This window comes from Phycomyces blakesleeanus (genome assembly GCF_001638985.1).
Source record: "Phycomyces blakesleeanus NRRL 1555(-) unplaced genomic scaffold PHYBLscaffold_1, whole genome shotgun sequence".
In the NCBI taxonomy this organism is placed as follows: Eukaryota; Fungi; Mucoromycota; class Mucoromycetes; order Mucorales; family Phycomycetaceae; genus Phycomyces; species Phycomyces blakesleeanus.
The window spans coordinates 297,119-323,056 of record NW_017265134.1 but is presented as its reverse complement, the minus strand read 5'-3'; the positions used below and the strand labels follow the sequence as shown (position 1 = coordinate 323,056).

Sequence of the window (25,938 nt, the reverse complement as noted above, 5' to 3'; positions counted from 1 at the left end):
CCAAGTGCTATGAGCACTATGAGTATAAAGATGTGTATGGTATAAAACAAGAAATATGTATGTATGTATTCACAACTCTTTTGCAGATTCAGCTAATATTTTTCTTTCTTTCTTTCTTCTTTCCTTTTTTGTATATGCAATATACAATATAATAATAATAATAATAATAATAATAATAAATATATATATATATATATTTGTGTATTTGTGTATTTGTGTATTGTGCTTGTGTGCGTGTGTAAAGATGAGTTTCCTTTTTTTTTTTTGGTTTTTTGTTCTTGAAAAATAAGATAGAATAAAATAAAATAAAGACATAAGGAGATGTAATTGAAGTAGAAGAAGTAGAAGAAGTAGAAGAAGTAGAAGAAGTAGAAGAAGTATAGAAAGTAGAAAAAGTTAATGGTTAATGATAAAGGTAAAGGTAAAGGTAAAGGTAATGATAGAAATAATAAATGAAAAAAAAGGGTAATCAAATCAAATCAAATCAAATCCAATCCTCCCCCTCCCTCCCTTTCATTCTTTTCCTTCTCCTTCTCTTTATTATATATATTTTTATATATATATATATGATATTATATCCTTTATCTTTCTTGTTATTTGTACTGCCTATTGGTCATTGATGTTGCTCTTGGTCTTGGTCTTGGTCTTGGTCTTGGTCTTGGTGATAGTGTTGGTACTGGTACTAGTGCTGGTGATGGTGGGTAGTGGTTGCCTGTTTGCCTGTTTGTTTGTTTGTTTGTTTGTTTAAACCTGGATCTTCTTTGGTCTTCCAGGACCCCTTTTTGTGCCGGACTGATCGCTGGATGTTTGGATCTTTGGCTTCTTTGAAATGCCGTCCAGCTTACGCGGTCTGCCTCTCTTCTTGATTATGGGTGCCTAAGAATACAAAGAAAGAAGAAAGATAAGAAATAGAACATCAAAGCGCGTTTTTTTTTGGGAGACAAAAAAAAAGACTTACGACTTCCTTGGCCACTAATGAAAGACTCAGTGCCTCAATCTCAAACTCATCAAGTGTGTCTGTTTCCTTTTTGAATGACCTGCCTCTTCTGTGCAGACCAGAGTCTGACACGTCATCGTCCAGATTGTCCAGGATATCATTCTTTGAGGCAAGAATAGATGCAGGATGGTGGTGGAGACTATGACTGTGGTGACTTGTTGAGGTTGAGGTGGTTGAGGACAATAAGAAGGCAGGCTGAGGAGGTGTGGCTTTCTTTGGGGGTCTTCCACGCTTTCTGGGACCATCTGTAGAGGAAGTAGGTCGGGGTATCTTTGCAGGTGAGGCGATAGTCTTTCCACTAACTCCAATCACGTCTCCTTCCCTGGGAATCTTTCGTGGTCTTCCTGGCCCACGGCGAGGCTGCTGAGTGTCATTTTCATTCTTGGAAATCATTGCAGGCACTATTCTTGTTTTTACTTTACTTTATTTTATTTTATTTTATTATATAAATAAAGGAATTTTCTGCTTCCTCTGCTTCTTCTTTATAAAAAAAATAACAACAAGAAAGAAAAGAAAAGAAAAGAAAAGAAAAACAAAATAAAATAAAATAAAATAAAATAAATAAAATATATATATTTTTTATATATAAAAATAAAATAAAATAAAAATATATATAAATATAAATATATAAATATAGTTTTTTTTTTTATTATTTATTTATTTATTTATTTATTTATTTATTTTAGTATTATTTTTATTCTTTATTATTTATTTATTTTATTTTATTTATTTATCTATTTATTAAAATTTGTTTTATGATTGGCTAATTACTGTACATTATTATTATTTATTATTTAAAATATATATATATATATATTTCAGTGGAACCTTGAGTTTTTTCCTTTTTTTCTTTTATTTTATTATCTTTTATTTTATTTTATTTTATTTATATATATAATATTTATATAATAAAATATATTTTATTCTTATTTATTTATATAATAATAATATTATTATTATTAATAATAAGAATAATAGAAAAAAAAATTTAATTTAATTTAATTTAATTTAATTCTAGTTTTCTCCAAAGAATCGAAACATTGTCCCAAGGTACGTTGATCCAACAGAGCTCTTGTCGGTCTGATATAGCGTCATAAGAGTTCCCACTGATCCCATAAACAGCACAACCTCCCCATATGGAACCCGGGTTACATACCCACGTTTGGCCATCATCTGCCACAAAGCCTCCATAGCTCTTGGAAGGAAATACAGTCCCAATTCTACAGCCCAATCTATCAGATACACATCTACTAAACATATCCTTTCTTACCTAGCTGTCGTCCCTTGGCTTCAACAACAGACATACTTCCGGCCGCAAGTCCGCTCACTGCATAAATCCACCGTCCCTCTGTCCTGAACAGCCGGCGAAGTCCACAAGGCACTCCAAATGCCACACTCATATAGAGCGATAGAAACAGAGCCGATCGAAGCGATGTCTTTACCAATCTCTTTAACACATTAAGTGGTCTATTAAAATTATTAAATTAAAATTCAATATATATATATATATATATATAATATGTATCTAAGCATACTCTTTTGATAGCAGTCCAAACCGAGAAACCAATACTACAACCTAAACAAAAACAAAAGAGTAATCAATTATATACCAACATTCAGTCTCTTTCACTTACAAGATTCAAGGGTACAAACAACCAAAAGGCCCGTGGAAACTCCTTGAGGAACAAACTCAATTTACTCCGCAGACAGCTGTCATTCAAGGGATGCTGAAGTGCACACCCAATGCTGGCATGGTGCGCCAGGCGAGGCAACACAGGCGCAATGTTCGGACTGACATTCTCCATAATAAACTTATGGCTGGTCACTCCGGCCGGCAACGACGTGTCTTCACCAGCCAGCCGCCTGATCATCTGTGCTCCGGCCTTATTGAACGGTCCAGCCATAACCCCAAGCTCGCCACGTGACCCAGAGTGCACCAGAGCCAGCTCAATAAACGAGTTTGGCAAGGTATGAGGCTCGACCACAAAGCTGTATGTAAGCTGAGCACTGGCTGCCATCATCAATCCAACCCCCGCCCAACGCCGAGCAAAGCTGGCCAGATTGTCCTGCCAATCAGTCTTGTCTTCGACGATCAATTGCCGGCTCTGACCAACCGCAAACCCTTGGCTGTCCAACAGTTCCTTGAGCTTGACCCGGCCATCATGGTCCTGCTTGTGCCGGCGCAGATCCCACTGCTTCATTAACCAACACGATACCACCTGGAGGGTCCGTGCACTGATTAGCAACATAATCGATTGGCGACGGTGAGGATTTCTATCTAGAGCTAGCGCCAGTCCAGCCACTGTGCCAGCCACAAATCCATTCAGTCTTTCCGACGACAACGGAGAACTTGGATCGGCTTTGTTTAATCGACGCATCCCACACAGCACTGCCTTGTAAGAACTCAGAAATGTTCCAAGAAATAGAGCAAATGACAAGGTATCCCTGAATAAAATAGCTTAATATCTTGTATACATAAACTCTTATGGGTTTCTTACCATCCAGCCAGACGTTTTAATAGATTCGGTCTATAGAATCATATAGTTTTATTCGAAAATTTTGTTAGGTAAACCACAATCTATCTGCTTGATAGCTAATAAATAAAGATATACGCATTGATTGATTGGTTGGACTAACCGTCTCAAAAGGTCTCCAGACAAGATGGCTTGGGAAAGACCAACAAGATATTTTACAATAAAGGCAACCCCAAAAGCTTTGGTGAACGCCCGAAAACTGTTCTGGGTGCATGTTGAGCCCTTGTGTTTGCATAACTTTGTACCCAACATTTTTTCTGATCTGGAATTATCCAACGTTGTGAATTCGATTCCAAGTTTACTAAGACTCTTGCTAAGAAATAAATAAAAGTTTATTAATATTTTGATAATGTGAATGTCTTAATATATTACCTACTCAACCGTCGAACGTTTTCTTCAAGTGACTGGAGGGATTTAAGCATTGCTTCGGCTTCTTTGTCAGCCAATAGCTTGGATACTATCTGAGCAATACTCTCCAGAAAGTTTTCATAGTAGGCTACTGGAAGAGGTGGAATGTCCATGGTATTATATGATAAGTATAGTAGGTAATTTAGTTTAAATAAGCAAAAGAAAAAAAAGGAAGAAGAAGAAGAAGAAGCAGAAGCAGAAGAAGAGGATGAAATGTAAAATAAATAAATAAATAAATAAAACAAAGCGGAGATGATTCCCAATAGAACAAAAACACAGGCAAAAATTCTAGTAAAAGCAAAAGTAAGAAAAACAAGGATATATATATATAATTTCGTCCCATATTCTTCCAGTCTACCCAGCTAATTCTTATGTGGCACAGACCTTTTGGGGGTAAAGATATATCTAATACCTCTTTTATCTTTTTATTCAGTTCTTTAATAGAATATTTTATGTAAATTAACAAATTACTTTGTACGTATTTATTGTATTTAAAGACTTTCTTTTATATATAATATATTCTCTTGGAGAGAAAGAGAGAGCGGCATTACTGCTGGCGGAGTACTTGCTTTTCTTCTTTGGATTTTGATTTTATTCACAATCTCTCGGATAAATTTTAACACTATAAAATATTTATATTAATAATAAGGATGATTAAAGCTTAAAAAAAATCTATATAGTCAAAACGCGCCCTTTTCAAGTCCTTCACTCTCTTTCTTTCTCTTTCATTCCCATTTGTACCTGCTTAATACCAACACACTTACCACTAATAATGTCTTCCCACACCGCATTCACAATGGCAGCCTTGTCAGCCACAGGGTAATACATATACACCTATGTCCTTTAACGGTTTAATGGCAACAGTCATCAACTTTAACTATTATTCTTCTTCTTATGACAAAATAAACAAAATAATTCAAGTGGCATTGCTGGATTTGCTCGCACTCGCTCCTTTCCTTCTCTTATTGCCGGTGTTGGCATTGGCTCTCTTTATGGTGTAGCCGGTTATCTGATCAAGGAGAACAAGGACTACGGACACGAGACTGCTGTTGTTGCCTCTACCCTGTTAGCCGGTGGCATGATTCCCCGCGCAATCAAGACCCAGTTCAAGAAGCCCGTCCCTGTCGCTCTTTCTGTCATTTCTATCGCTGCCGGTGCTTATTATGTTAAGAAAGTAATTGATTACAACTAATATACACACTTTTTTTTTGTTAATATATATATATATATATATATATTGTAATCGAAATAATAAACTACACATCTATATAAATATACTTCTTTATCAATTCTTCCTATTCTTATTATTATTATTATTATATTTTATGTGATACGATATGATATATCTTTCATTTATTAAAGAAAGTGACTTTGCAAAAGCCTCTTACGTGACGGTTACAGTCCCATCCAAAGCTTTCAGGACAAATCAAAAATTCAACCCAATCCAAATTCTATCTTTTTTTTTTAGAATTTAATTAATAAAATATATCTATACTCTTTTATGCTGATTGCTTTGATAATAGACCATGGCTAATATTTCTACAGGTGAACAATAAAAATAAAAATAAAAATTAAATTAAATTAAATTGAATTAAATTAAATAAGCAAAGAATATGTATACATCTTCCTTTTCACTTCTTTTACATTATAAAGTATACATTTTTTTTTTCAAAAAATAAATAAGAATATATGTCAATTAAATAATTATTTAAATAAAACAAATATATATATATATATATATATAAACAAATAAAGATTCCAATTCTGAACAACCTTGCAAGAAGACGTCCCCATTTGCTGATCTCAAGACAAGCGATGATACCATTCTTTATGCTACCTCGGACCGACAGAAATGTCCAACCTGCTCAAGAATGTTAAAGTACTTTTGTTACCGATGCTTTACTGTCATTGGAATGGATCGCTCTCAGGTACCATCAATCACTCTCCCGGTGCCATTAGATGTGTAAGTTACAGAGGATTTGTTGATTATAAACATTTGTAAATTATAAATTATAAATTACAAATGTACTTATATATATATATATATATTGTTGTTTTATAGAATTAAGCACGAACAAGAACTTGATGGAAAATCAACTGCTATTCATGCCAGAGTACTCGCAGAGAACGATGTAGCGATTTATAACTGGCAAGAAATACCAACGTATGAAAATCCTGAACGAGTTCTTATGCTTTTTCCAGGACCAGTAAGTTTCAATTGTTCCCATTTGCTCTTTGTTGCTATAAAAAATCACTTTTATACATATGTACATATGTACATATTCATTTCCCTCTCTTTTTTTTAAAAAAAAATGCTAATAATCATCATTATTATCAAGGATGCAAAAACACTGGATCAAATTCCACGCGAATCATTTGATCGTATTATAGTCATTGACGGTACCTGGCGTCAAGCAAAACGCATGGTACGCGAAACTCCTCAGCTAGGCCTCATGCAAAAGGTTACTATCGAACCTCGCCAGACATACTTTTGGCGCTACCAGCAATTGAGCGAAAATTACCTGGCCACCATTGAAGCCATCTATTATCTCTACCGTGAATTTGCAGAGACTTATGAGACACCGGATGGATACGATGGTCGCTATGACAACCTGATGTTCTATTATCGATTCTTCTATGAACTCATCCAGGACTATTACAAAGAAAAGACTCAAAAGAAATTCACCCATCGACACAAACGCGATTATATTCAATACGAATCAAATGAAAAGGAAGCAAGCGAACCAAAATGATTGACTCAAATAGATATAATAAACATTAAAAAGCACTCACACTCATATATATATATAATTTGAAAGGTCTTACCTCTTGTCATTATTTTAATTAATATAAATGCCTTGTCGACCCTTTGAAAACGGAATGTGTTTATCCAGAGGCCGTTAATTGTTTATATACATATATTTAATAATAATACATGTAAAGAATTATCCTTTTATATATTATATACCTATCAGTACAAGATCAGACTCAGTACAATCGGGTGGATTTGAGTCATCTTGTCCCGTTCCGTTTGATAAGATTTTTAACAGAATAAATTAATATTTTATATATATACTTTACCTGGATTTGAAGAAGTTTATGCAATTATTATTCTATTTGGCATTTCTGTAAATAGCAGCTTAGGACGAGTATATTTTGACAAATGATGTTGTATTTCTGAAAAGTAGACTAGACATAAAAAGAACTAAAAAAGGAGATAAGGCCAATGCTAGATATACAATATTCTGAATAAGAACAAGTTGGGCTCTTCTCTATCAAGATAGAGTATTACACCAGGAAGTTTAAAGAGAAAGAGAAAGATATTATGCTTAATATGGAATGTGGTTTTTATATATGTGCGTGTTTTATCTTTCTTTTTCCAATGCATGCTATTTGTAATGTCCATCCGCATTAGCCAAATTCAATACTATACAATTCACGGAATCGGCATCATCAAACATTATTCTGCAATTTATATACTTTATAGACAAAAACAGCATCTGTAGTTAAAGACGATTGACGATGCCGCGTCAAAATATACAAACATTATTTTATTTCTTTTCAGATTTATTTGACTAATTAATTTCTTCTTATAAATGAGCCCTCCTAATTACAACATTGACTTCAATCAAGTAAAAAAAAAAGTTTAAAAGCGTGTTTTTTTTTATTAAAGTTGACAATAGCTAAGAAAAATATTCTTTATTCATTTAAAGATATACATAAAGAGACTATTCTATTTGATTTAATTTCACTTAATGTTCTTTTACTCATATAAAAGAATAAAAAGCATAACACCAAGTTCTTTGTCCCCGCATTACGCGGCTCAATCTCCTTCAGGACGTAAACCTGACTTGGTAGCGAAGGAGGTGCTGGAATGGTGGCAAACCAACGGAAAGCACCCGTTCATCCAGCCCCACATCTCGTCACCGAGTAATGTGGGTGCGAACTCGCCAGAGAACTTACCACTAGGTGATAAGGTCCAGCTCATTCGACTACCAGTAGCTTCACCGTCAGCCGTTAAAGAGTTCAGTCAGGTTAGCAGTGAAGAGCCAGCACATCTCACCACAGGTTAGACCTCCCTCCCCCCAGCATCATGATTCCACATTGGCGATGCGATGTACACAGTAGTCCTTCCAAAAATGAAAAGAGACCATGCCCCACGACTTCTCAGAATTAACTGAGCTGGCGAGTAACAACTTTCACTTTCCGATGCTTGTAGCATGGAAGAATCTCCCTGCAACGGTCGCAAGAGACGCCTCACTATGAAACCGGGACTGTTGTTGCTCAAGGAGAAAACAAACGACGCGCGTTGGAGGAGGTCTATAAGTAACAGAAAAATTTTTCATCTGCGATTAAAGTTTAGGACTGCGCTTTTTGTCAGTCTTAGATGTCCACGTCAGAGAAAACGTGATATAAGTGTATATTCTACTTACTGAGACTGCGTAACTGTTCTAGAACAGCTGTAGCAGTTACTAAGAGTAAATCAATAAATCACGAAAAAATATTCTGAAAATTAAAGTAAAGAATTGAAGAAATAATCAACTAATCAACTAATGAAAGGTTTGGTCTTTATCGGTGTAGCAATAACTCTAAAGGTGGAGTATAGGTTTCTAAAGGCGATTTGTAGGCTACTCTGAAGTGGTCTGTGCACTTTTTGTTCAAGGATCGCTAATTATTCGGGCCAGACACTTTTCCTCTCGGGCACGACGTTTCTCTGGAGCACTACGTTTATTGAATCTCCGCCTTTCACCATTTACCGGCCTCATAAAAAGTGACTTGTTGTCCGGCATCCAGCAATTTTATCTGGTCCCTAACCACCCAAAGTAGTTTATATGAGTAAAATCAATCTATCAAAATATAAATAATTTAATTCATGAATAAAGTACATCTTCATTTAATATAACGGAATTTCTAGGTGTACTTAAGTAGTAACCATATTAAAATTTCTATTTTTTTTATGCAGTATATACAAAATATACAATTTGTAAACGTCATGCCCGAGAGGCAAAACGTCGTGTCCCAAACGTGACTGTGTAAGAAACGTCGTGCTCGAGAGGCAAAATGTCGTGTCCCAAACGTGTCTGTGTAAGAAACATCGTGCTCGAGAGGCATAACGTCGTGTCCTAAATGTGGCGATAGAATAATTGTGTTCAAGAAAACTGTTGATGCAATATTTTACTTATTGAAAGTAAAGCTTCTATAAGTATAATTATAGAGGTTTCTAGAATTTTACTTTACATTTTAAAGAGTTCATATTCAATGCAATGTCTTTTTTATTGTAGTTCTCATGCAATAAACGCACAATATAAAATAAATAAATAAAAATTGTGACCACACCTATTTCTGTAAAAACACAAGATCTATTTGGTTCCCGTCAACAAATAATATACCTGCTGTTGCTGATGAGTCATTTTTTCACGATTTAACTTGAGACATAAATCATATATTTTCATTTTATGTGATTTAAGTGGAAAAGATTATAATCCATATAATTTGCATTTTTTTCAAAAACTTTCGTAATAGATATGAAGGTAATGAAGCCTTTTATGCCTAAGAAAGTTTGCATAGCAGTAAAGCTAATATATTTTTACAAAATTCATGTTTTTACTTTTTATTTTTTATTTTTATTTCTTCTGTAAAAACTCTTTCTATCATTTCCTTGCAACATGTACATGAGATATTTTATCAAAAATACAAAAAATGAAAAATATTCATATAAGACCAAAAAAAGTTTTTAATTACATATATTCAGATAACATATAAATCCAGTAAAAGTTTCATAAAAAACAAATGAGAAAAAAGTGATTCTACAAGCAAATACAATATTTTATTTTATTGAAAAAAAGCAAATTTTTGAGATATTACGTTAGTTTTCTCATGATCGACCCTTTCAATTCAACTAAAAATCCTAGAACACATACATATATCTATACACTACTTGGATCCAAAGTTATAGAGAGCCAAGTCTTGAATTGATGAAATAAATAGATGCAAATGCATAATATAACATATTCGAAGATAGTTTGGCTCGATCTGTGTAACACCATCCGATATTTATGATTTTTAATTCGCTGGTTATAAGTGTAACTCGAAGGGTAAAGTACTTCCCACGAATGATCTCTAGGAAAAAACAGAGCGGAGAGTCATTTAACCCACAAGTGATAGATAGCTTATGTTGATGCAAAGAAACAAATTGATAAGATTTATAAAGATTTAAAAAAAATTGTCTAGCTAATAAAATATAAAAGCAAATGAGTAAATAAATAAGAAAAGATCTAGCTAATAAAATATAAGTAATAAAGTATAATTAAAAGAGTAATAAAATAGAAAAGAATATCGAAAAGAAATTATTTTGGAGTAAGATCAATTGGTTGATCTAGATCAGAATGGAGAGAGAGCATGGCATTTCGGCGATCATGCTTGTTAAATTCTTTGAACTTATTCCAGTAAGTATCAAAGTTATCATCAATCTTATTTCTGGCACAACCTAAAAAAAATAATTCAGGAACGGTTGGCCATTTTCTAGAGATATTACGGGAAAAGTCAACTGTTGTCCAGTGATTACTGTTAACATGATTAAAAATCAGAGGTTGTCGTTGTTTGGTTTTGTTGTTGGGAAGGGCGAATGGGAGAAAGGTTGTTGAGGGGGTGCTGGGGTTGTCTGAGTAGACGCAGACTGGTCGTGTATATGTGTCCGCAGCTAGTTGAGCACAGTCGGGTGTGTTAAACCACATACTGGCATCTGAACATACTGAGATGAAGTTGGTGTTGGTGTTGCTGGTGTTGCTATAATCGAGTTGAGAGCCATGTTGAATGATTTTTTCTAGTTGGCTTGTGTCAGTGCCAAAGGTATTTGTGTACAATGTTTTGTATTTCGGCAGGGCGGCTAGCATATCCCTTTTTACAAGTGAAAACTTATTTTGATCTTTGTAGATCAAGTGGGCAAGGACCCGAAAACCACACCACCCGTCAGCAGTAGGGCTAAACCCACCCTTGACATCATCGACTATCTCATGAGAGACAGGAAAACCGGGCTGGAATTTGACCCTCTTGCCAACAGAGGTGCGATTATCATACCGGTAATCTTCCAGGGCGGTGGCGGGTCTTTTGAACCCATTTTTTTGGGGGGCATCGACTAAAAAGTATATAAGTATAAGACGATAGTTCTCTTTATGGATTCAATTACACTGTAAAATAAGAAAGCATATTACCTGGGTCGAGAGGCTCTTGTTTTATTTTTGTTGTTTTATTTTTGGTGGCATCGACTAAAAAGCGTATTCGTGTAAGACGACATTCCTCCACATAAATTCAATTAAAGTAAAATAAAAACACATCTTACCAGGGTCAAGAGGCTCTTGCTTTATTTGTTTTATTTTGTTTTTGGTAGCATCGACTAAAAAAACATGAAAGTATAAGATGGGAATCCTTTCTCATAGATTCAATTACATTGTAAAATAAGAACACATCTTACCTGGGTCGAGAGGCTCTTGTTTGTTTTTGTTTTGTTTTTTGTTTTTTTGTGTAGCTGCAGGTTTTCCCTCCCTCATTTTAGCTCTCAGTCTAACCATTGCCTTAAGGCCAGCCTAGTATTTCAAGATACATATTAATACTTTGTTATGTTATTTTTTTTATCTTACATGACCAGACGAAACACTGATCTTTCTCCAGTTTGCCCGACCAAAGTCTTTGGGGAGGTACTTTGGACGTGCACTACCCTTCCGTCTGCCAGGGTACTTGATTTTTTCTGGGGCTTGAAAGTTAATCGAAGGGTGCCCAGTTTTGCCTTCGAATTCAGAAGTGACCTTCTTGATCTTATTCTGGAGGTTAGCCACTTGCTGGCTGCCCTCACAGGACCGAAACAGTGACTCGAGTTTAATTACTTCCTCCATCCACACCTCTGGTCTTTCCTCAAGCTGGAAGTTTTCCCGACAAGTGTTGTCCCTTGGCTTTACATTACGAGGATCAATAACCCACCTTTCAGGGATATCAGAAATATAGATATCCCTTCCAGCAGGCAAAGAATGGCGACAAGGTAGACAATACTGGAGCTTGTTCATGCATTCACAAACAATACTGCTTTCACATTTCAGTCGAACCTCTTGGTCTATTACCAGTAAAGCTCGCTTTGAGACCTTCATGAGCAGTCTAGACAAAAGCTTTTTTCGTCCAACAAGAGGGTCAACCGTGGTAGATTCCCTGATCTCCACATTCCGGAAGTCTCTCTCAAGCCTCTCGATATATCTTGAAATATTTTCAAAGGCGAGATCCAGAGAAGCTATCGCAGATATACCTCTCTTTAAGGCTTGATGGGCACTTTCCACTCTTTGAGATGTTGTGCATCCAAAATGCATTATCTTCTGAGTAAGATAACCTGCCCACTTCTCTTGGCATGTAATCCACCTGTCATGAAAATATGCCGAGACTGGCGCTTTCACATTGCCATTTTCTACTTCGGAACCAGCAGATACAGCGTTGAACTTATTCAGCGCCCAGTCAAACTCCTTCTTACTTTTGCTATGGATCATATTGGATATATATCCCGTCAGCGCTTCCTTTTTTTGTACCGAGCCAACTTTTCCCGAAAAAGCCTTTTCCACACTATTCAGCATGTGCCAGTAACAAAGCAGCTTGCTGTTGTTCGGAAACACAACATCAAGAGCGTTCATAAGTGCAGCACACTTGTCTGTCACAAAAACTGTGCTAAGAGCCTTGTCTTCAAAAACAAGTGCCTTGAGTTGCTGGAGGAACCAAAGATATGTGCCTTGCTGCTCGTTAGAGACCCAGGCAAAGGCAATGGGAAACGATTTGAGGGTTTCTCCTCCGAGGTTGTGGATACCTTCCACGCAAATCAGCGGCATTGTCAAGTTATTGGTAGAATATGTAGCATCTACCACCATAACTTCTGAGAAGCGACGAGCTCTCTCCATCATCTTCTGATTGGTAAAAAACACCCTCTCCAGCGAATTGTCCCCGTTTACATCATAATGCACCTGGTAACCTTTTGCTTCCATCATCTTAACAAGTCCAGTACCCGCATTCTGGGCAACAGGGGCAGAAACTCGAGCAAAGGCAGCCTTGATATTGTTGATATCGCTAACGTACAGCTTATGACCATCGTCTTTTTCGTCTGTGATAGCCCTTTGGATCTCACGAGTCTTGGCCTTTGTCTCAATAAGTTTAGATATCTGCTTGGCGTCTTCGGCAGTAACTCTCGACAATCTGCCTTTCAGAGTCGATTCCAAGCATTTGTCATCAAGAGGATGATTGTAATAGCTCTCCATTTCACTAGAAGCTTTCAAGGGAAGATATCCTTTGATTCCTTTCTTGTAAGATAGCTTTATCATGTAAGAACATCCGGTTTTCGAACTAGGGCGGATTTTTACGCGATCGCAGTCTTCAAGTTTATGGGTGTTTCTAGTGACCACCCCTGGCGCACTTTAAGTAAACCCGGGTTGGTTTACGGTCTTTAGTTGCAAGAGTGAAGTTGTTAGCAAGTGCATACTCCTGCATCTTAGAAATAGCCACAGTCATGTTGACATAGCCATTGACTGGTGTAGTGGGAAAGTCTTGTTGAACGGGATAATATTCATTTCCGTCGATAAAAATTGATTCTTTATTGATAGTATTCATGTTGAAGTGATTTCTATTGAGCGATTGTTAACATCGTTTTTACAAATACTAATTTGTAATGATAGAAGTAGCACTCTTGTTTCTTCTGATAAAAACACTATATTATGTAAAAGATGTCTAATTCTTACAAGATGAGTATATAAAAGAAAAGAAGGTTTTATAACGGGTCTTTCACTAATTTCTTCAGGACACAACTTTTTTTTGCTTTCAGGTACTCTGTTACCATTGAAGGCCGGACCATAGTCACTTTTCAGGAGTCCGGTACACAATTAAAATCGGTGTTTAGAATATTTTTAGTACTCTATAGAAACGTCGTGCCCGAGAGGAAAAGCGTCGGGCCCGAATAATAGCTGAAAACTGTACTTTTTTCCCGTAGTGTATATATATATTCTCTAATGATATATGTTCAGATCGTATTCACATTATGAGAACATAGTGAGGTATAATACAAGTCATTATACTCTATATAAAGCTTGTTAGACCATTTCTAACAGTGTGTTAACTTTAACAAAAAGTTAAATAAAATAAATCAAACTTTTGGGGGTGCCAATTTTAACTAGAATTTTAAATTAAAGATAAAAGTGGAGTTAAAAGAGACTATTTGAGATGCTCTCACTTCTTTTATAAAGAAAATAGCATAAAAGTTATTATAATATCATTATATAGTTTATTTAATTGTTGCTCTTGTTGCTCTTGTGAATTAAATGAGTAAATAAGAATATAAGTGGGGTTGCATGCATAAATACATAAATATATAGCTTTTAGGGATCAAATAGGCCGTGCTTCGCTATCATATACAGCTTTGATAGAAGGGAATCGAAGTGATTTAACGCCACCGTCGCCTCCAGACTCTTGGAAATATCTTACAGTAACTATATTACCTATTATCAAGGAAGGGTCCTCGGCAAAGGATATACGTTGTTGGATAGAAAGTCCTGTCCCTACACTGACAGGATTGCCTAGTTGAAATTATTTAGAAGAAAATAATAATAAAAAAGACCTTTACACAGCAATATACCACTCTCACCTTTGTGTTCTACCACTAGATTCGTCATGACCAATTTGTCCTCTCCAGTGTCAGGCATACGCATTAAACCGGTCTCTATACCTTTTACAGTGTAATCTTCGTCTTCCCATTCTTTGACTTTAAGCATATTCCGGCTATATAAAAAAAGGGGGTTTTCACTGGTCAATCTTTTTTTAAAAGGATCAAAGAATAATAATTTTATCGTCTATCTTAGAGTTACCTGCGTTTTCCTTCGTAAGGCACATTCTTTCGCAATATAAGCCCTTCCCAGCCATTTCGGATACTAGATTCTCGTAATTTTAGAAACTCGTCAAATGAATCCAACTTGACTTGTTTTATCATGCGAAGATGTTTCTGTGGTTTTCCAATACTCTTTTCCAGCTTCTCTTGCCGTTTACAGAACGGAATATGGCCACTTCCCAGCCTAAATTCTGCTATATCGATCATGTCAAATACTTGATATACCGGATCTTCCATTGGCTGATTACGAGTTCTAATCTGTCCCATGGCTGCTAAAAAGTCCTCTTGTTCTGGATTATCAGCTCGATAGACACACACCTCACCATCCAATACAAATTCTTCATCTTCGGGTTTGAGGCGCTGACGAATTGCTGCCTCTACTTTTTCGAGTGAATTAAAGGGTTTCCCGGTACGAGAAAAGAAGTGTATTTTGTGGCCTCTGGCTGTTTTCTGAACAAAAGTAATGCAACGAACGCCGTCGAGTTTTCTGGAGCCATACCATCCTGGCGAGTCTTTGAGTGCTGCTTGTGACCATATTTTATCTTCTTTTCCGTTAACAGCAGATTTGGCAAGGGCTACCTTCATAGTCGTTGGAGCAAATATATCTAAGTTGTTTTCCTGGGAATCTTCTTTTTCTATTAATCTGGTAATCATAGTCGTCGAAACACCCATCTTCAAGTTCCTGTCAATGACACGCCAGAACATTTGTTGTTGGGCTTCAGTGTGACAATGATGTTTGTAGAAATTCGAAACTGCATCTAATGCTGTATTACCCGACAATTTTCGAGAAGATAATGCATCAAGAAGATCTAGAAGGGTGTAAGGAAGTGTATCTGAAGTTTTGCCTTTTTTGGTCTGTTCATTTATGTGGTCAAGTATACGTTTTGATTTAACGTGGTGACGCAGATGAGGATCGTAAATGCGTATGAGAATTGGATGACACCAGGTCGATTCTGTGACAATCTTTTGCTTTTCGTTGACACTCGTAGTTTTGTTGACTGTCTCCACCCATTCGTTCAATCTTTCCAAATATTCACTATCTGTCAATGTGGTATTTGATTCATAGCGTTTTGTAAAATAAATTACTGGTAATTTAATGTGTTTTTGGCTTGTGTAAATTATGCGAGAAGGATCCCGTGTGAATAAGCTGAATGCCCTCTTCAACATGTTTATGATGATTGTGCACAATCCTTGTTCTCTTGTCCAATTCTTTACCCCTGTCAGTGAAAGATGAACCAAGCCACTGCATAATTTGTACCACTGCTTTTTCTTTATCTTGCTACTTTTTGTGATTTTTTTTTTAGTGATATGTCAAAACAATGTAAAGTCCAACACTTTTATCATTTCATCCCAGCCCAGTTAGTCGAGTCAAGTCAGAAGCGAGCAAAGCAAAGCTGTTTCTATTATTTTAGCTACATTGCTAGTTACTTTTTTAATAGTATAATCAATAAACGTGCAATGCATTATATTATATAATGTATATATATATAATATTATCATTGTAGCAAAAGAGGCTATAGGAGTTGGTCGAGCTTGTTGATTTGAAGAATATATTGAGTATGAAAGAATAAATTTGATTGCTATTTAATATAAGTTGAGCTTAATTACTTCTACAAGTGCAAGGGCAGGTGCAAGGGCAAGGAGACAAAGGAGAGAAATGTCAGAAATATTCTTGTTGGCATGTATACATCAAAAATTAGATCAAAAAATTTGAAATCTGTACATTAACCTGCTTCTAATCAATTAATACAGAATATAATGGAAAGTATACGTGCAAAAAGCCAAGCCTATTCCAGGTGGTCTAGGTAAAAATAAAAATAAAATTGGATCCAAAGCATTGGAATCAGGACAATTTTACACTTTTAAATACATACCCAAATCTGTACATCTTTAAAATATTTGAAATCATGTTTTTTATGGTGTCTTTCTTTTTCGTTGGTACTCTACTAGAATGTAAGCTATCTTGAACTTGAAGGGGCTCTAGCCACATACACACACATCTCTTTAGACACACAAAAAGGTCGAGCTGTAAGTTTCTGTTTCATTCTTTTCTCAAACTCTTTTTGCGCCCATTTAAATCAAAGTTTTCAACATTTCAATATACTACTTTTGTACAACAGGTTTGGGAATCCTGTCATTCAGCTCCTTACCTGTTAATAGTCTTTAGTGCTACTAATTGTGTAATATAGTCAATTGATGACAGTATCATTACGATAATATATTTCTTTATTTACAAAAGAAAAACATGAATGCATTAAAAAGATATCTTGAAAACTCGAGTAGTCCAAACCATTACGTTTGTAATCTACTGTGTCTTGAATGAAGTCTAATGATTTACTTCACATTTATATTAGTGTTATTTTGTTTAAAAAGATAGTTTTAAAAAAAACTAATGAGTACAAGAACCACTGGATATTTTGAAAATAAAGAGGTATTTTATTAGCGTTACCCATATATAGCGTGGGAATCGGAGGGGGTTTTTTTTTCTTTACTTATATATAATATTATTATTATTATTATTATTATTATTTATAACAGATTATAACTTAATATTACAGCTTTTTATTTCAACTACATTATATAAACAAATCTAATCATGCCCTTTGCAAAGGACTCTACATTGAGTTAAAATTAAGGATGTATATTAAGCTACAGTGTTTTTAAAGAGGACGATTTAAAATCATGCAGCCAATAATAATAATAATAATAATAATAATATTAGCACAAAGAAGAATAAAAACAATAAAAATAAAATTAAAGAAGTATCATGTTGTACCAAATAGTTTTTTTTTAATAACAAAATGCAAAGTGGGAGGTGAAAGGAGAAAGGAGGATTATTATCCACTGTGAAAAAAATTCAAATTAAATTAACTCTGTAAAGAGTGTGGGTGATTTTTTTTCTTGATGTTTATAAGCAGTTGGTGTGTATATTTGGGGTCATTGAGACTTCGAGTTTAGTGGATATATTGGAATTTGTGGTTGCTGCTGCTGTCATGGCTGCAGCAGTTGCGATTCGAGAAGCATTACTGACTACGCACTGCGTAGACTGGATAGGCCAAGAAGCTTGGTGTTGATATGGAGGAGGAGAGGGAGGAGAGGGAGACGAGCTATTTTGTTTAGCAGGCACAATAGTGGACCCGCTTGCTTGGCTTCTGAAATGGACACTATTAGCTTGGCCACCAAAAGGTGAATCAGCCATGGTCTGAAAGGGAGTAAAATCGGACAGAGGGGTGTAGACATCGTATGATGACAGCGGAACAGGTTCGGTAAGAGTAATGTGTGATGGTCTTGACTGAATAGTTGATTCATGTTTCATATTTTCAGAGTGGTGTTTTGGTAAATATCCAATTTTCACCGACTGTGGATAATGCGAATTTGCCGTGGAGGCTGTAACTGTAGCCGCGGTGACTGTGTCTGTAGAGGTCATTGTGCAGTCGTCTGTAGTCGGCTGACCCACATAGGCTGTAGAGCTTGTTCCAATTGTGGGATTGGTTGTTCCGCAAATCGTGTTTTGTTTTATTATCTGCTCCTGGCTTTGGTCCATCGATTGAATCGCTGCACACAGATCATCAATTTGTGCTTGCTGTGCTTCTAATTTGCTGTGAGTCTCCTGCATCTGAGTAGTAAAAGCGTGCTGCATTGCTTCATACGTCCGTTTTTGATAGATCACTTGTTTGCACAGCTGTAATTCCCGAAACGTTAGGCTAGCTGGCTTGTGTTGAGCCGGAGTATATTGTAGTAGCATCATTGAATCAGACCCTATATTGATGTCTGTGTCTGGTACGCTGTGAGGCGCACTCAAAGATCGAGTATCTTGGGAAATAAGTTCCGGGCAGGACCCTTGACGGAATAGCTGTGTTCCTTCTACCTGACTCTCAAACTCCAGCCCAGATGGCTGTAGCGCAGTCCCCGACAATCTATCCGAAGAAGGCGATCTTCTCGAGCCTCCTTCGTTGCCTGAGATTTCATTGGCATGGCTGCCGTAATCCACCTCTGTCCCGGATTCATCTCCTGATTCTACATTAATTATGGTTTCCACATCCTCTGCAGCCTTGACTCGCTTTCTTCGAGAGTACCGAGGAGTTTTGCGACGGATGAGATAAAATAGATCGCGCCGACCTGGGCGGAAGTATGGGTGATACCATCGACAAGTTTCCTTATCCTTACTATCTTTTGATTTTCTAGCGTCTGTATCCCGCTGAAAACCATATATCTATTTTTGAAGAAGAAGAAGAAGAAAAAAAAAGTTAATTTTCTGTTAGGCAGGAAAGGAATAATAATAATAATAATAATAATAATAATATAAAAGGGTTGTCTTTTTGGTTACATTGAGTTGTCGCACAAAAGACGCAAACTTGCAATGCTTGAATAGCTTAGGCAGGACATTTTCTGTGAATTCTAAAGGCAAGATTGAGCACAGACACAACATAATATCCACCATCGTACTTGTTTTTTTCTTCTTCTTTGTATTATTGTTATTGTTATTTTGCTTCGATTAACTTACTTGGTATGCATTCTATTATAAACATGTCTACCCCGTTGTGATTACACCAGTGGGCGTATTTCTGCCCCTCATCTGGCGCCTGTAAACTTCTTTTTTAAGAAACATATATATATATACATATACATACGTGAATCAGTCTTTTTCATGAATTTTGTAGCCACAGAAACTTCGTATTAGTTCTCATGAACGGAACATACTGATAAAGTTTTGAGACAAACCCAGCAATACCACGTTCGGTTGTGTTCATCTCTTGTGAATGAAGATCTGCGAATGAGTTGTCCATTGCGCAATCAGAAATTTGCCAGTAAGGCGGGAGTGACTGGACAGGGAGGTTCTGGTTTGTGGTTGGGTGGTGCCGGTTTGAAAGTAGAAAGTTGTCTCTGTCTAAAGCCTCGTTACTGCCAACTTCAGGGGCCTGTCGGCAGTAGGATTCGGTCGGAGACTCCAGGTCAGGGTGGCAATCCATGGCAAACGATGTATACATGCCAAAATTAGAGATCTGGATAGGACGAGAGTTGCGATCTCTTTTTTGCAAGTGGGTGTGGTGTTGGTAGTGTTGGTTCTGTTGATGTTGATGCTGATGCTGATGCTGATTTTGGTGGCTGTGGTGCTGGTGCTGGTGCTGGTGCTGGTGCTGGTGCTGGTGGTGTTGCTGGTAATATGAGCGTGGGGTAAGGGGTATAAGGTTGTCTGGAGCAAGTGGCTGTGAAAATTGGGTTGATTGAAAAGGGCTTGTATTGGCTGAAATGCGTGGCAGTGGGTCTGCGAAATATTGGACATCTTCGTGATTACCAGGATCAACTATATGTGGGATATTGTAGAGGGTCATATTCTATATATTTCTTTCTTGTTACAAAGATAGAATGCAATTATCTATTTAATTTTTATTTTTTTTGGCTCTTTTATGCTGGGTACGATCTGGTTACAGCTTCCCTTTTAGGAAATACTCGTTCAACAGAGTGAATATTAAGACAGCTATTGATATTAAATAAAAATTATTATTATTTTTGAGCCTAAAGTAAAAAGGTACAAATAGAGATGAAGCGGTAAGGAGAAAGTGAAAGAGAGTGAAAGCGAAAGTGGAGGCGAAAGTGGAAGAGAAAGAGAAAGAGAAAGCGAAAGAAATGTGAGTCACCAGAAAAGAGAGCATGAAGGAAAGGGGTGCGTGTTTAAGCAAACCAAAGTTTACCCCATTCTGGGCTCGAATTTACGTATCTTTTTTTTTTTTTTTTTTTTTCGTGTATCAAAAAAAAGAAAAATCTTTGCAATAATTCCTAAAAACCTACGCATGGCATCGCAGTATTTGGATATTTATTACCAGCAAGATGCATTATACTGTACTGTACTGCACTGCACTGGGCTGGTGAGGCTACCTTTGGTTACCTTTGGTCACCTTTAGCTACCTGAGGGTTAGCTTGTTTCTAGTCTTCTTTTTTGTTGTTGTTCTATGGTTTGATTTCAGTAATGCCATGATATGATTCTAAAGATGATTTGTTGATTATTTTTCTTTTTTAGACTTATATATTTATGTATGTGTGTGAGAGGGCGTTTGTAAAGTGTTTGGAACAATTTAAGCACTCATCAAAAATGTAAGCAATTGTTAATATATTTTATTTTTGGTTAAAGGGGAGGGGGAAGTAAAGGGGGTGGGGGGGGGCTATTGAAAAAAACCTAATCAAGGTATGAATCTATTATGAGCAAAATGTCGAAAGCTTAAAAAGAAACTAATTCTGCACACACACATCGCTTCCTTTCTTTGGCATCCAAGCACAATCCTCAGGGGCACAACTAGAAATACAAAGCTCATTGTTGATACCTTGCTTTATTTCTTTCTGGCGAATTGAAAATACTCGTGCTCTTGCATAATACAATTCCTGCATTTATATATTTATTTATATAAAGCCCTCTGTACAGGCAAAGGCATAGAGAAATCCAGAAGCGCCACCAGAAACTGTCAATACAAACCAGAGTTCAAATGTCCTCTTCTTTTGGTTTTCCTTTTACCGCATTCTATTTCCTTCCTTTTTCTTCTTCTTCTTCTTCATGTAAATCGTCGTCTTATTGTGTATTTGAAAATATGTAATGCAGTGCTCAGTCTGCTTCAATTGCATTGTATTGCATCTTAGCCACCAGACATTATCAATCTTAGTCATTTAACTTTGCACAGGTGTGATCTATTGCACTTTTTATTTTTATATACTAGCTATAGTTACTATTACTATTACTGTTACTACTACTATTATAATTACTATTATAATTACTATTATTATTATTATTATTATTATTATTATTATTGGTTTATTTTATATTTTGTTATTTGTGATCAATACATATCTAAAAAGTAATAATACCCATTTCTTCACCAACTTTCTTGTATATCTTGCGCTGAACCTTTCCAACTGGCGAATACCCGGTCTGCCTTGACCGCAGGAAGCGCATTATTTGTGATAACCAGCCTGCCAAGCGAATAAACATATACTTCTCACATGTGTAACTAATGACCAAATTGAACGCTGCAAGAGAGAGAACAAATACTCGGAAGCTAAATGGAATCGTCTCTAGCTCAAGCAGTTCCTTGAGGAACTCGTTTGGATACAGAACACACCAAACAGTCAAAGCCACAAGTACCAGCAAAGTCAATACAAGTCGGCCTACACCAACTCTTGTTAGTATGATAGATCTTCAACACATACAAATCTCTGTATTTACCGTTTGTCCATAGCGGTTTCCGATAGGGTGGTCCCACGCTAAACACGACAGCTACTAGAATGTATTGGAAACTCGAAAGTAGGAAAAGAACCGTATTTTCGTAACACATAATGTTTTCGCCGTCTGGATCGAACACAGGTGGAACATACCTAAATATCAATTGTTTAATAAGATATATATCTATATACATCGACTCTTTCTCTTCCTTCGATCTTCTCTTCTTTGCTATTTCTTTTCTTAAGATTATTTTACCAATCCTGTTGGTGCACGGCCCAATATGCAATGAATTGGAATCCCGAGTTGATCACTATCTGACCAACAAGCGATGTGAGGACCTTCTTGGATACTAGACTAGCAGTTGGCCGTTTTTGGTACAGGTGAGGCCATGCAGCTGTGTAGCCCACTAATCACATGTCTGTAAGTTGCCTAGCTTCAAACTAGGTCGATACTTTATATATATATCTATCTTAGGTTTGAATACTTACTATAGACGGCTATAGGTAAAATAAGAAACAGATCGATATAGAGAAACTGAAAGTCACCAAGATTGCTTCCGAATGCGTACAAGAGAGTGACAGAAGTGAATTGAATAATACTGTAAAGTGCCATGTACTTGAAACAACTAAAACTGGTCACCAATGCTGCTCTTCCCTCTCTAAAATAAACACAAAAGTACAAAAAAAAAACAATGTTCAGCTAAAGTTCGATCTCGAACAGCTTTGTACTTATAATGTTTGCTTACTTTATCACATCAATAACGCAGTTGATATCCATAGTATTGCTTGTAAAGGGTGCTGCTACAGATGCTTCTGCCTCAGAAAGCGAAATACCAATGTCACCTGCCTTGAGGGCTCCACAATCATTGGCACCATCACCACAAAACCCAACGCAGTACCCAATGTTCTGTAGTTCAACTACCAATTCCGCTTTTTCATCGGGAGACATACGTGCATACACTGCTCCCTTAACCAACATTCGATGAAGAAGCTCGACAGGAGCATGGTCTACCACCCAGCGGAATGCCTCTCCTGTGACAGCCAAATGGTAGGACTGTTCGCTTCCATAGGGTTGACTGTAATAGTCTGCTGTTCTTCTGCGTGGCTACAAACTCAAGAGTTAAATGAAATTTTGAATCGAACCTCCTTCTTTTTTTTCTAGTCTTTATATTTGTTTACCTGCAATGTATCTCTATCTAACTCATCGCCTTCGTGCAGCACACTTTCCCATGTCAATTGAGAGTCTGGCTCGGTCGAAGAACCCTTCAAGAACTTTGGAATGTAGATCTCAGAGTTTTGATCGACCAGACCACACTCTCTGGATACGCTGACAGCTGTCAATACGTTGTCTCCTATACAAAATATCGTCAATATACTCTATGGCTAGACAATGAACTTACCTGTACACATGATCTGCCTAATGTTTGCACTGCGCAATGTTGTAATCGCAGAAATAGTGCGTGGTTTCAATTTATTTTCAAAGATGATAAATCCTAAAAATGTCAAATTCGATTCGACATCTTGCCTATATTTCCAAATCTGAAATTAGTTTCAAATATATCTATGTTTCTATGATTTTTCTAAGCTATTTTTTAAAAGAAACATGTCTAATATATTCACCTTTTCAATTTGTGCAATTTGTGCCATTTGACATCTTCAAGTTGACGAGATGCGCACGCAATCACACGGTATCCACGATGGGTGTACCAGTACAACCTCTCCTGAAAGTCAGCAGGCACTGTACGATCATTGTCAATAAAACGGTCGCACCATGACCCAAGGAAATCTTGTGTAGGCACACTACTTACTTGTGTCTGGTCTACATATATCGACCATAACCTCTGGAGCACCCTTGACAAACACCTCCATGCATGGGTTGGCCAATCGTCTCACAATAACGCTCATGCGGCGCAAGGCAGACACAAACTCAAAGGAGTGAATGATCCCAAACTCAATTGGTGGTACCTCTAGGCGATCAGAGGGGAGGACCAATTCATGTCGTCCTCCTGGTGGTCGGACAACGGTTGGCATAATACCAACTTTAGCTATCTTTTTAGCCTGTGATCCCAATAGTTCGCTTGTCGTTGGCTTGAGGTCTGAAGACGATATTCCACTACTTTCCTCTAATTCCCAACGTGTGAACTCAAACATCTTGAGGTCCAATGGGTCTCCCAGTAATTCTCCGCCCACGATCTTGAGAGAGTGACAAGTAGTCATGGCCCGTAGAATCCTCGACTCGGTCGAATCTTCGGACTCACTATTAGGATCCACTTCGGCCACTGTGCTTGTCTCCTCCCCAAATAATTTCGTCCCGTCGGTACGTGTTGTTACAGCACGAATACCATAGATATCAAGCCCATCTTCTGTTAATGTACCAGTCTTATCAAAACACATGCAGTCAATCTTGCCACCCATATTAACTCTAGGCGGAGATATGCAGAATATTCCAATCTTTTTTAGGCGACTGATGGCAAAGCTAGTTCCGATTGACATTGTAGCAGGTAATGCAGGGGGGACCACAATCGTAATCAGGTCCAGAGCTCGCAAAATCATAGTGGTTGTATCAATGCCCAGTCGAATAAAGTTTACCGACGATAGCATAAATCCAAACACAGCTAAAAAAAAACCCCCCCAGCATACATGTTTAGTTTTTTTTTTGTTTTGCAAATAACAGCAGAAAATCCAAACAATTTACCAATGATTGACAATACACCGATGAAACGAAAGGAGTCGCGATAGAATTTGAAGTTATTCGGCTTGGGGAAAAGCATGCTTCTGATGAGTGCACCCTTTGCGGTATTAAATCCAGTTCTAACAACAACAGCAGTTGCCGCAGATACATTGATACCACTTCGTACACGAACAACCTTGGTGCCCATAAACAAAAAGTGTTTGGCTACTTCTGCTGGAATTGTGGGACCAGACAAATTGACTTTTCGTAAGGTCAAGTCGGTGATAGGCGCCTTTGATACTGGCACTGATTCACCAGTTAACATGGACTCATTAAGGATGCAATCGCCAGAAATCAGCATAGCATCACATGGAACAGTGTGCAAATCCGCGATATCAATGAGATCGCCGGGTACAAGCTCGGTTGAGCTTACAGTTCGCCCTATTTTTATTTATTTATTTAATTAATTAATTAATACCATATAACCAATATCTTATCATGTTAATCTTACATGCTCCACTACGGAAGACGCGTACGCTGCATTCAAAGCGAGACATCTCTCTCATGCGTTTCATGGTCTAATATGGCGTGTAATTCATAAGTGAATTGTTCACTAAGTGGGTGCGACTTATTTAGCGATATAGCACTTTACCTGCTTGGTTTCTACCAGTGTGGTTATGATACTAATGGCGCTTATGAAAAAAATACAAAATGCATAATAATAATAGTCGTCCATACTCCACAGAATGATACTTCCAATTTGGAATACATAGAATGGGTTCAATACCTAGTAAATCAAGCTATATTATTATTCCAGACTTTAGTAATCACTTCCTATCCTTTATCCTACTTCATCCGTAAGTAGCTTAGCTGTAGGCTTTTCGCGAATGTTGATCAAATTAGGCCCAAAAATAGCAAGGCGCTCATAGCATTTCTCAGCCTGTAATCCCGCTTTCATGGTCTTAGTCATAGTCCATGCCTGATCTTTCCAGAAGCTAAACAATCCTTTCTTCTTGTTAATTAAGCTTGTCGCACAAAATCCTTCCCCTTTGGATTTTATATACTATGTCCAAATCTTACCCAACAATGAGATACTTGTGAAAAAGGGGATGATAAGCAAGTCGAACGTAGCGATAGTCCACCAAAATTAGCTGGTCAATAGACTCCTCCATATTTGTATATCTTGCAACATCGTCTAATTTAATGCTATTTTCTCGTATCT

General features: G+C 36.9%; 10 protein-coding genes across 10 annotated transcripts; 3 read left to right on the top strand and 7 right to left on the bottom strand.

Annotated features, from left to right (window-relative positions):
- Window positions 1-181: 181 nt before the first annotated feature.
- PHYBLDRAFT_156861 (hypothetical protein) lies at window positions 182-1,508 on the bottom strand. The gene is made up of 2 exons (XM_018433525.1): window positions 959-1,508; window positions 182-876 (listed from the first exon to the last, which is right to left on the bottom strand). The coding sequence occupies exons 1-2, from the start codon at window positions 1,388-1,390 to the stop codon at window positions 745-747; spliced, it is 564 nt and encodes a 187-aa protein (XP_018298403.1). The 5' UTR covers window positions 1,391-1,508; the 3' UTR covers window positions 182-744.
- A 503-nt stretch (window positions 1,509-2,011) lies between these two features.
- Window positions 2,012-2,454, bottom strand: PHYBLDRAFT_17947 (hypothetical protein; the record flags this gene model as incomplete). The annotated part of the gene is made up of 2 exons (XM_018438151.1): window positions 2,012-2,217; window positions 2,268-2,454. Coding segments are annotated over 2 exons (393 nt in total), but the record flags the coding sequence as incomplete, so codon positions are not given.
- Window positions 2,455-4,669: 2,215 nt separating this feature from the next.
- PHYBLDRAFT_55743 (hypothetical protein) lies at window positions 4,670-5,209 on the top strand. The gene is made up of 2 exons (XM_018440201.1): window positions 4,670-4,758; window positions 4,861-5,209. The coding sequence occupies exons 1-2, from the start codon at window positions 4,712-4,714 to the stop codon at window positions 5,129-5,131; spliced, it is 318 nt and encodes a 105-aa protein (XP_018298401.1). The 5' UTR covers window positions 4,670-4,711; the 3' UTR covers window positions 5,132-5,209.
- Window positions 5,210-5,465: 256 nt separating this feature from the next.
- PHYBLDRAFT_137918 (hypothetical protein) lies at window positions 5,466-6,692 on the top strand (the record flags this gene model as incomplete). Its single annotated transcript, XM_018429902.1, has 4 exons — window positions 5,466-5,484; window positions 5,695-5,902; window positions 6,002-6,146; window positions 6,279-6,692. The coding sequence occupies 4 exons, from the start codon at window positions 5,466-5,468 to the stop codon at window positions 6,690-6,692; spliced, it is 786 nt and encodes a 261-aa protein (XP_018298400.1).
- A 1,002-nt stretch (window positions 6,693-7,694) lies between these two features.
- On the top strand, window positions 7,695-8,205 carry PHYBLDRAFT_137917 (hypothetical protein; the record flags this gene model as incomplete). The annotated part of the gene is made up of 2 exons (XM_018429901.1): window positions 7,695-8,007; window positions 8,087-8,205. The coding sequence occupies 2 exons, from the start codon at window positions 7,695-7,697 to the stop codon at window positions 8,203-8,205; spliced, it is 432 nt and encodes a 143-aa protein (XP_018298399.1).
- Window positions 8,206-8,485: 280 nt separating this feature from the next.
- Window positions 8,486-9,051, bottom strand: PHYBLDRAFT_137916 (hypothetical protein; the record flags this gene model as incomplete). The annotated part of the gene is made up of 3 exons (XM_018429900.1): window positions 8,486-8,607; window positions 8,697-8,749; window positions 8,930-9,051. The coding sequence occupies 3 exons, from the start codon at window positions 9,049-9,051 to the stop codon at window positions 8,486-8,488; spliced, it is 297 nt and encodes a 98-aa protein (XP_018298398.1).
- A 1,235-nt stretch (window positions 9,052-10,286) lies between these two features.
- Window positions 10,287-12,077, bottom strand: PHYBLDRAFT_61408 (hypothetical protein; the record flags this gene model as incomplete). Its single annotated transcript, XM_018440801.1, has 4 exons — window positions 10,287-11,074; window positions 11,279-11,332; window positions 11,411-11,522; window positions 11,577-12,077. 4 exons carry the CDS (start codon window positions 12,075-12,077, stop codon window positions 10,287-10,289), a joined length of 1,455 nt encoding a protein of 484 aa, XP_018298397.1.
- A 2,260-nt stretch (window positions 12,078-14,337) lies between these two features.
- Window positions 14,338-16,003, bottom strand: PHYBLDRAFT_137914 (hypothetical protein; the record flags this gene model as incomplete). The annotated part of the gene is made up of 3 exons (XM_018429899.1): window positions 14,338-14,528; window positions 14,597-14,730; window positions 14,817-16,003. 3 exons carry the CDS (start codon window positions 16,001-16,003, stop codon window positions 14,338-14,340), a joined length of 1,512 nt encoding a protein of 503 aa, XP_018298396.1.
- Window positions 16,004-17,605: 1,602 nt separating this feature from the next.
- Window positions 17,606-20,423, bottom strand: PHYBLDRAFT_184259 (heat shock factor-type transcription factor). Its single transcript, XM_018438906.1, has 4 exons — window positions 19,538-20,423; window positions 19,341-19,429; window positions 19,164-19,234; window positions 17,606-19,049 (listed from the first exon to the last, which is right to left on the bottom strand). The coding sequence occupies exons 1-4, from the start codon at window positions 20,167-20,169 to the stop codon at window positions 17,745-17,747; spliced, it is 2,097 nt and encodes a 698-aa protein (XP_018298395.1). The 5' UTR covers window positions 20,170-20,423; the 3' UTR covers window positions 17,606-17,744.
- Window positions 20,424-21,618: 1,195 nt separating this feature from the next.
- PHYBLDRAFT_176481 (hypothetical protein) lies at window positions 21,619-25,888 on the bottom strand (the record flags this gene model as incomplete). The annotated part of the gene is made up of 14 exons (XM_018437790.1): window positions 21,619-21,991; window positions 22,050-22,198; window positions 22,302-22,452; window positions 22,535-22,704; window positions 22,792-23,099; window positions 23,225-23,397; window positions 23,446-23,570; window positions 23,666-23,783; window positions 23,854-24,660; window positions 24,741-25,157; window positions 25,228-25,294; window positions 25,369-25,503; window positions 25,567-25,711; window positions 25,797-25,888. The coding sequence occupies 14 exons, from the start codon at window positions 25,886-25,888 to the stop codon at window positions 21,675-21,677; spliced, it is 3,174 nt and encodes a 1,057-aa protein (XP_018298394.1). The 3' UTR covers window positions 21,619-21,674.
- Window positions 25,889-25,938: the final 50 nt, after the last annotated feature.

Excerpts from the sequence above, each read along its gene's own strand:
- PHYBLDRAFT_184259 (XM_018438906.1), bottom strand. The coding sequence starts at position 20,169 with ATGACCCTCTACAATATCCCACATATAGTTGATCCTGGTAATCACGAA. Across the intron at positions 19,235-19,340 it reads TATAATAGAATGCATACCAA|AATTCACAGAAAATGTCCTG; the intron begins GTAAGTTAATCG and ends TCTTGCCTTTAG. Across the intron at positions 19,050-19,163 it reads CTTTTGTGCGACAACTCAAT|ATATATGGTTTTCAGCGGGA; the intron begins GTAACCAAAAAG and ends CTTCAAAAATAG.
- PHYBLDRAFT_156861 (XM_018433525.1), bottom strand. The coding sequence starts at position 1,390 with ATGATTTCCAAGAATGAAAATGACACTCAGCAGCCTCGCCGTGGGCCA. Across the intron at positions 877-958 it reads CATTAGTGGCCAAGGAAGTC|GCACCCATAATCAAGAAGAG; the intron begins GTAAGTCTTTTT and ends TTGTATTCTTAG.
- PHYBLDRAFT_55743 (XM_018440201.1), top strand. The coding sequence starts at position 4,712 with ATGTCTTCCCACACCGCATTCACAATGGCAGCCTTGTCAGCCACAGG. Across the intron at positions 4,759-4,860 it reads GCAGCCTTGTCAGCCACAGG|TGGCATTGCTGGATTTGCTC; the intron begins GTAATACATATA and ends AAATAATTCAAG.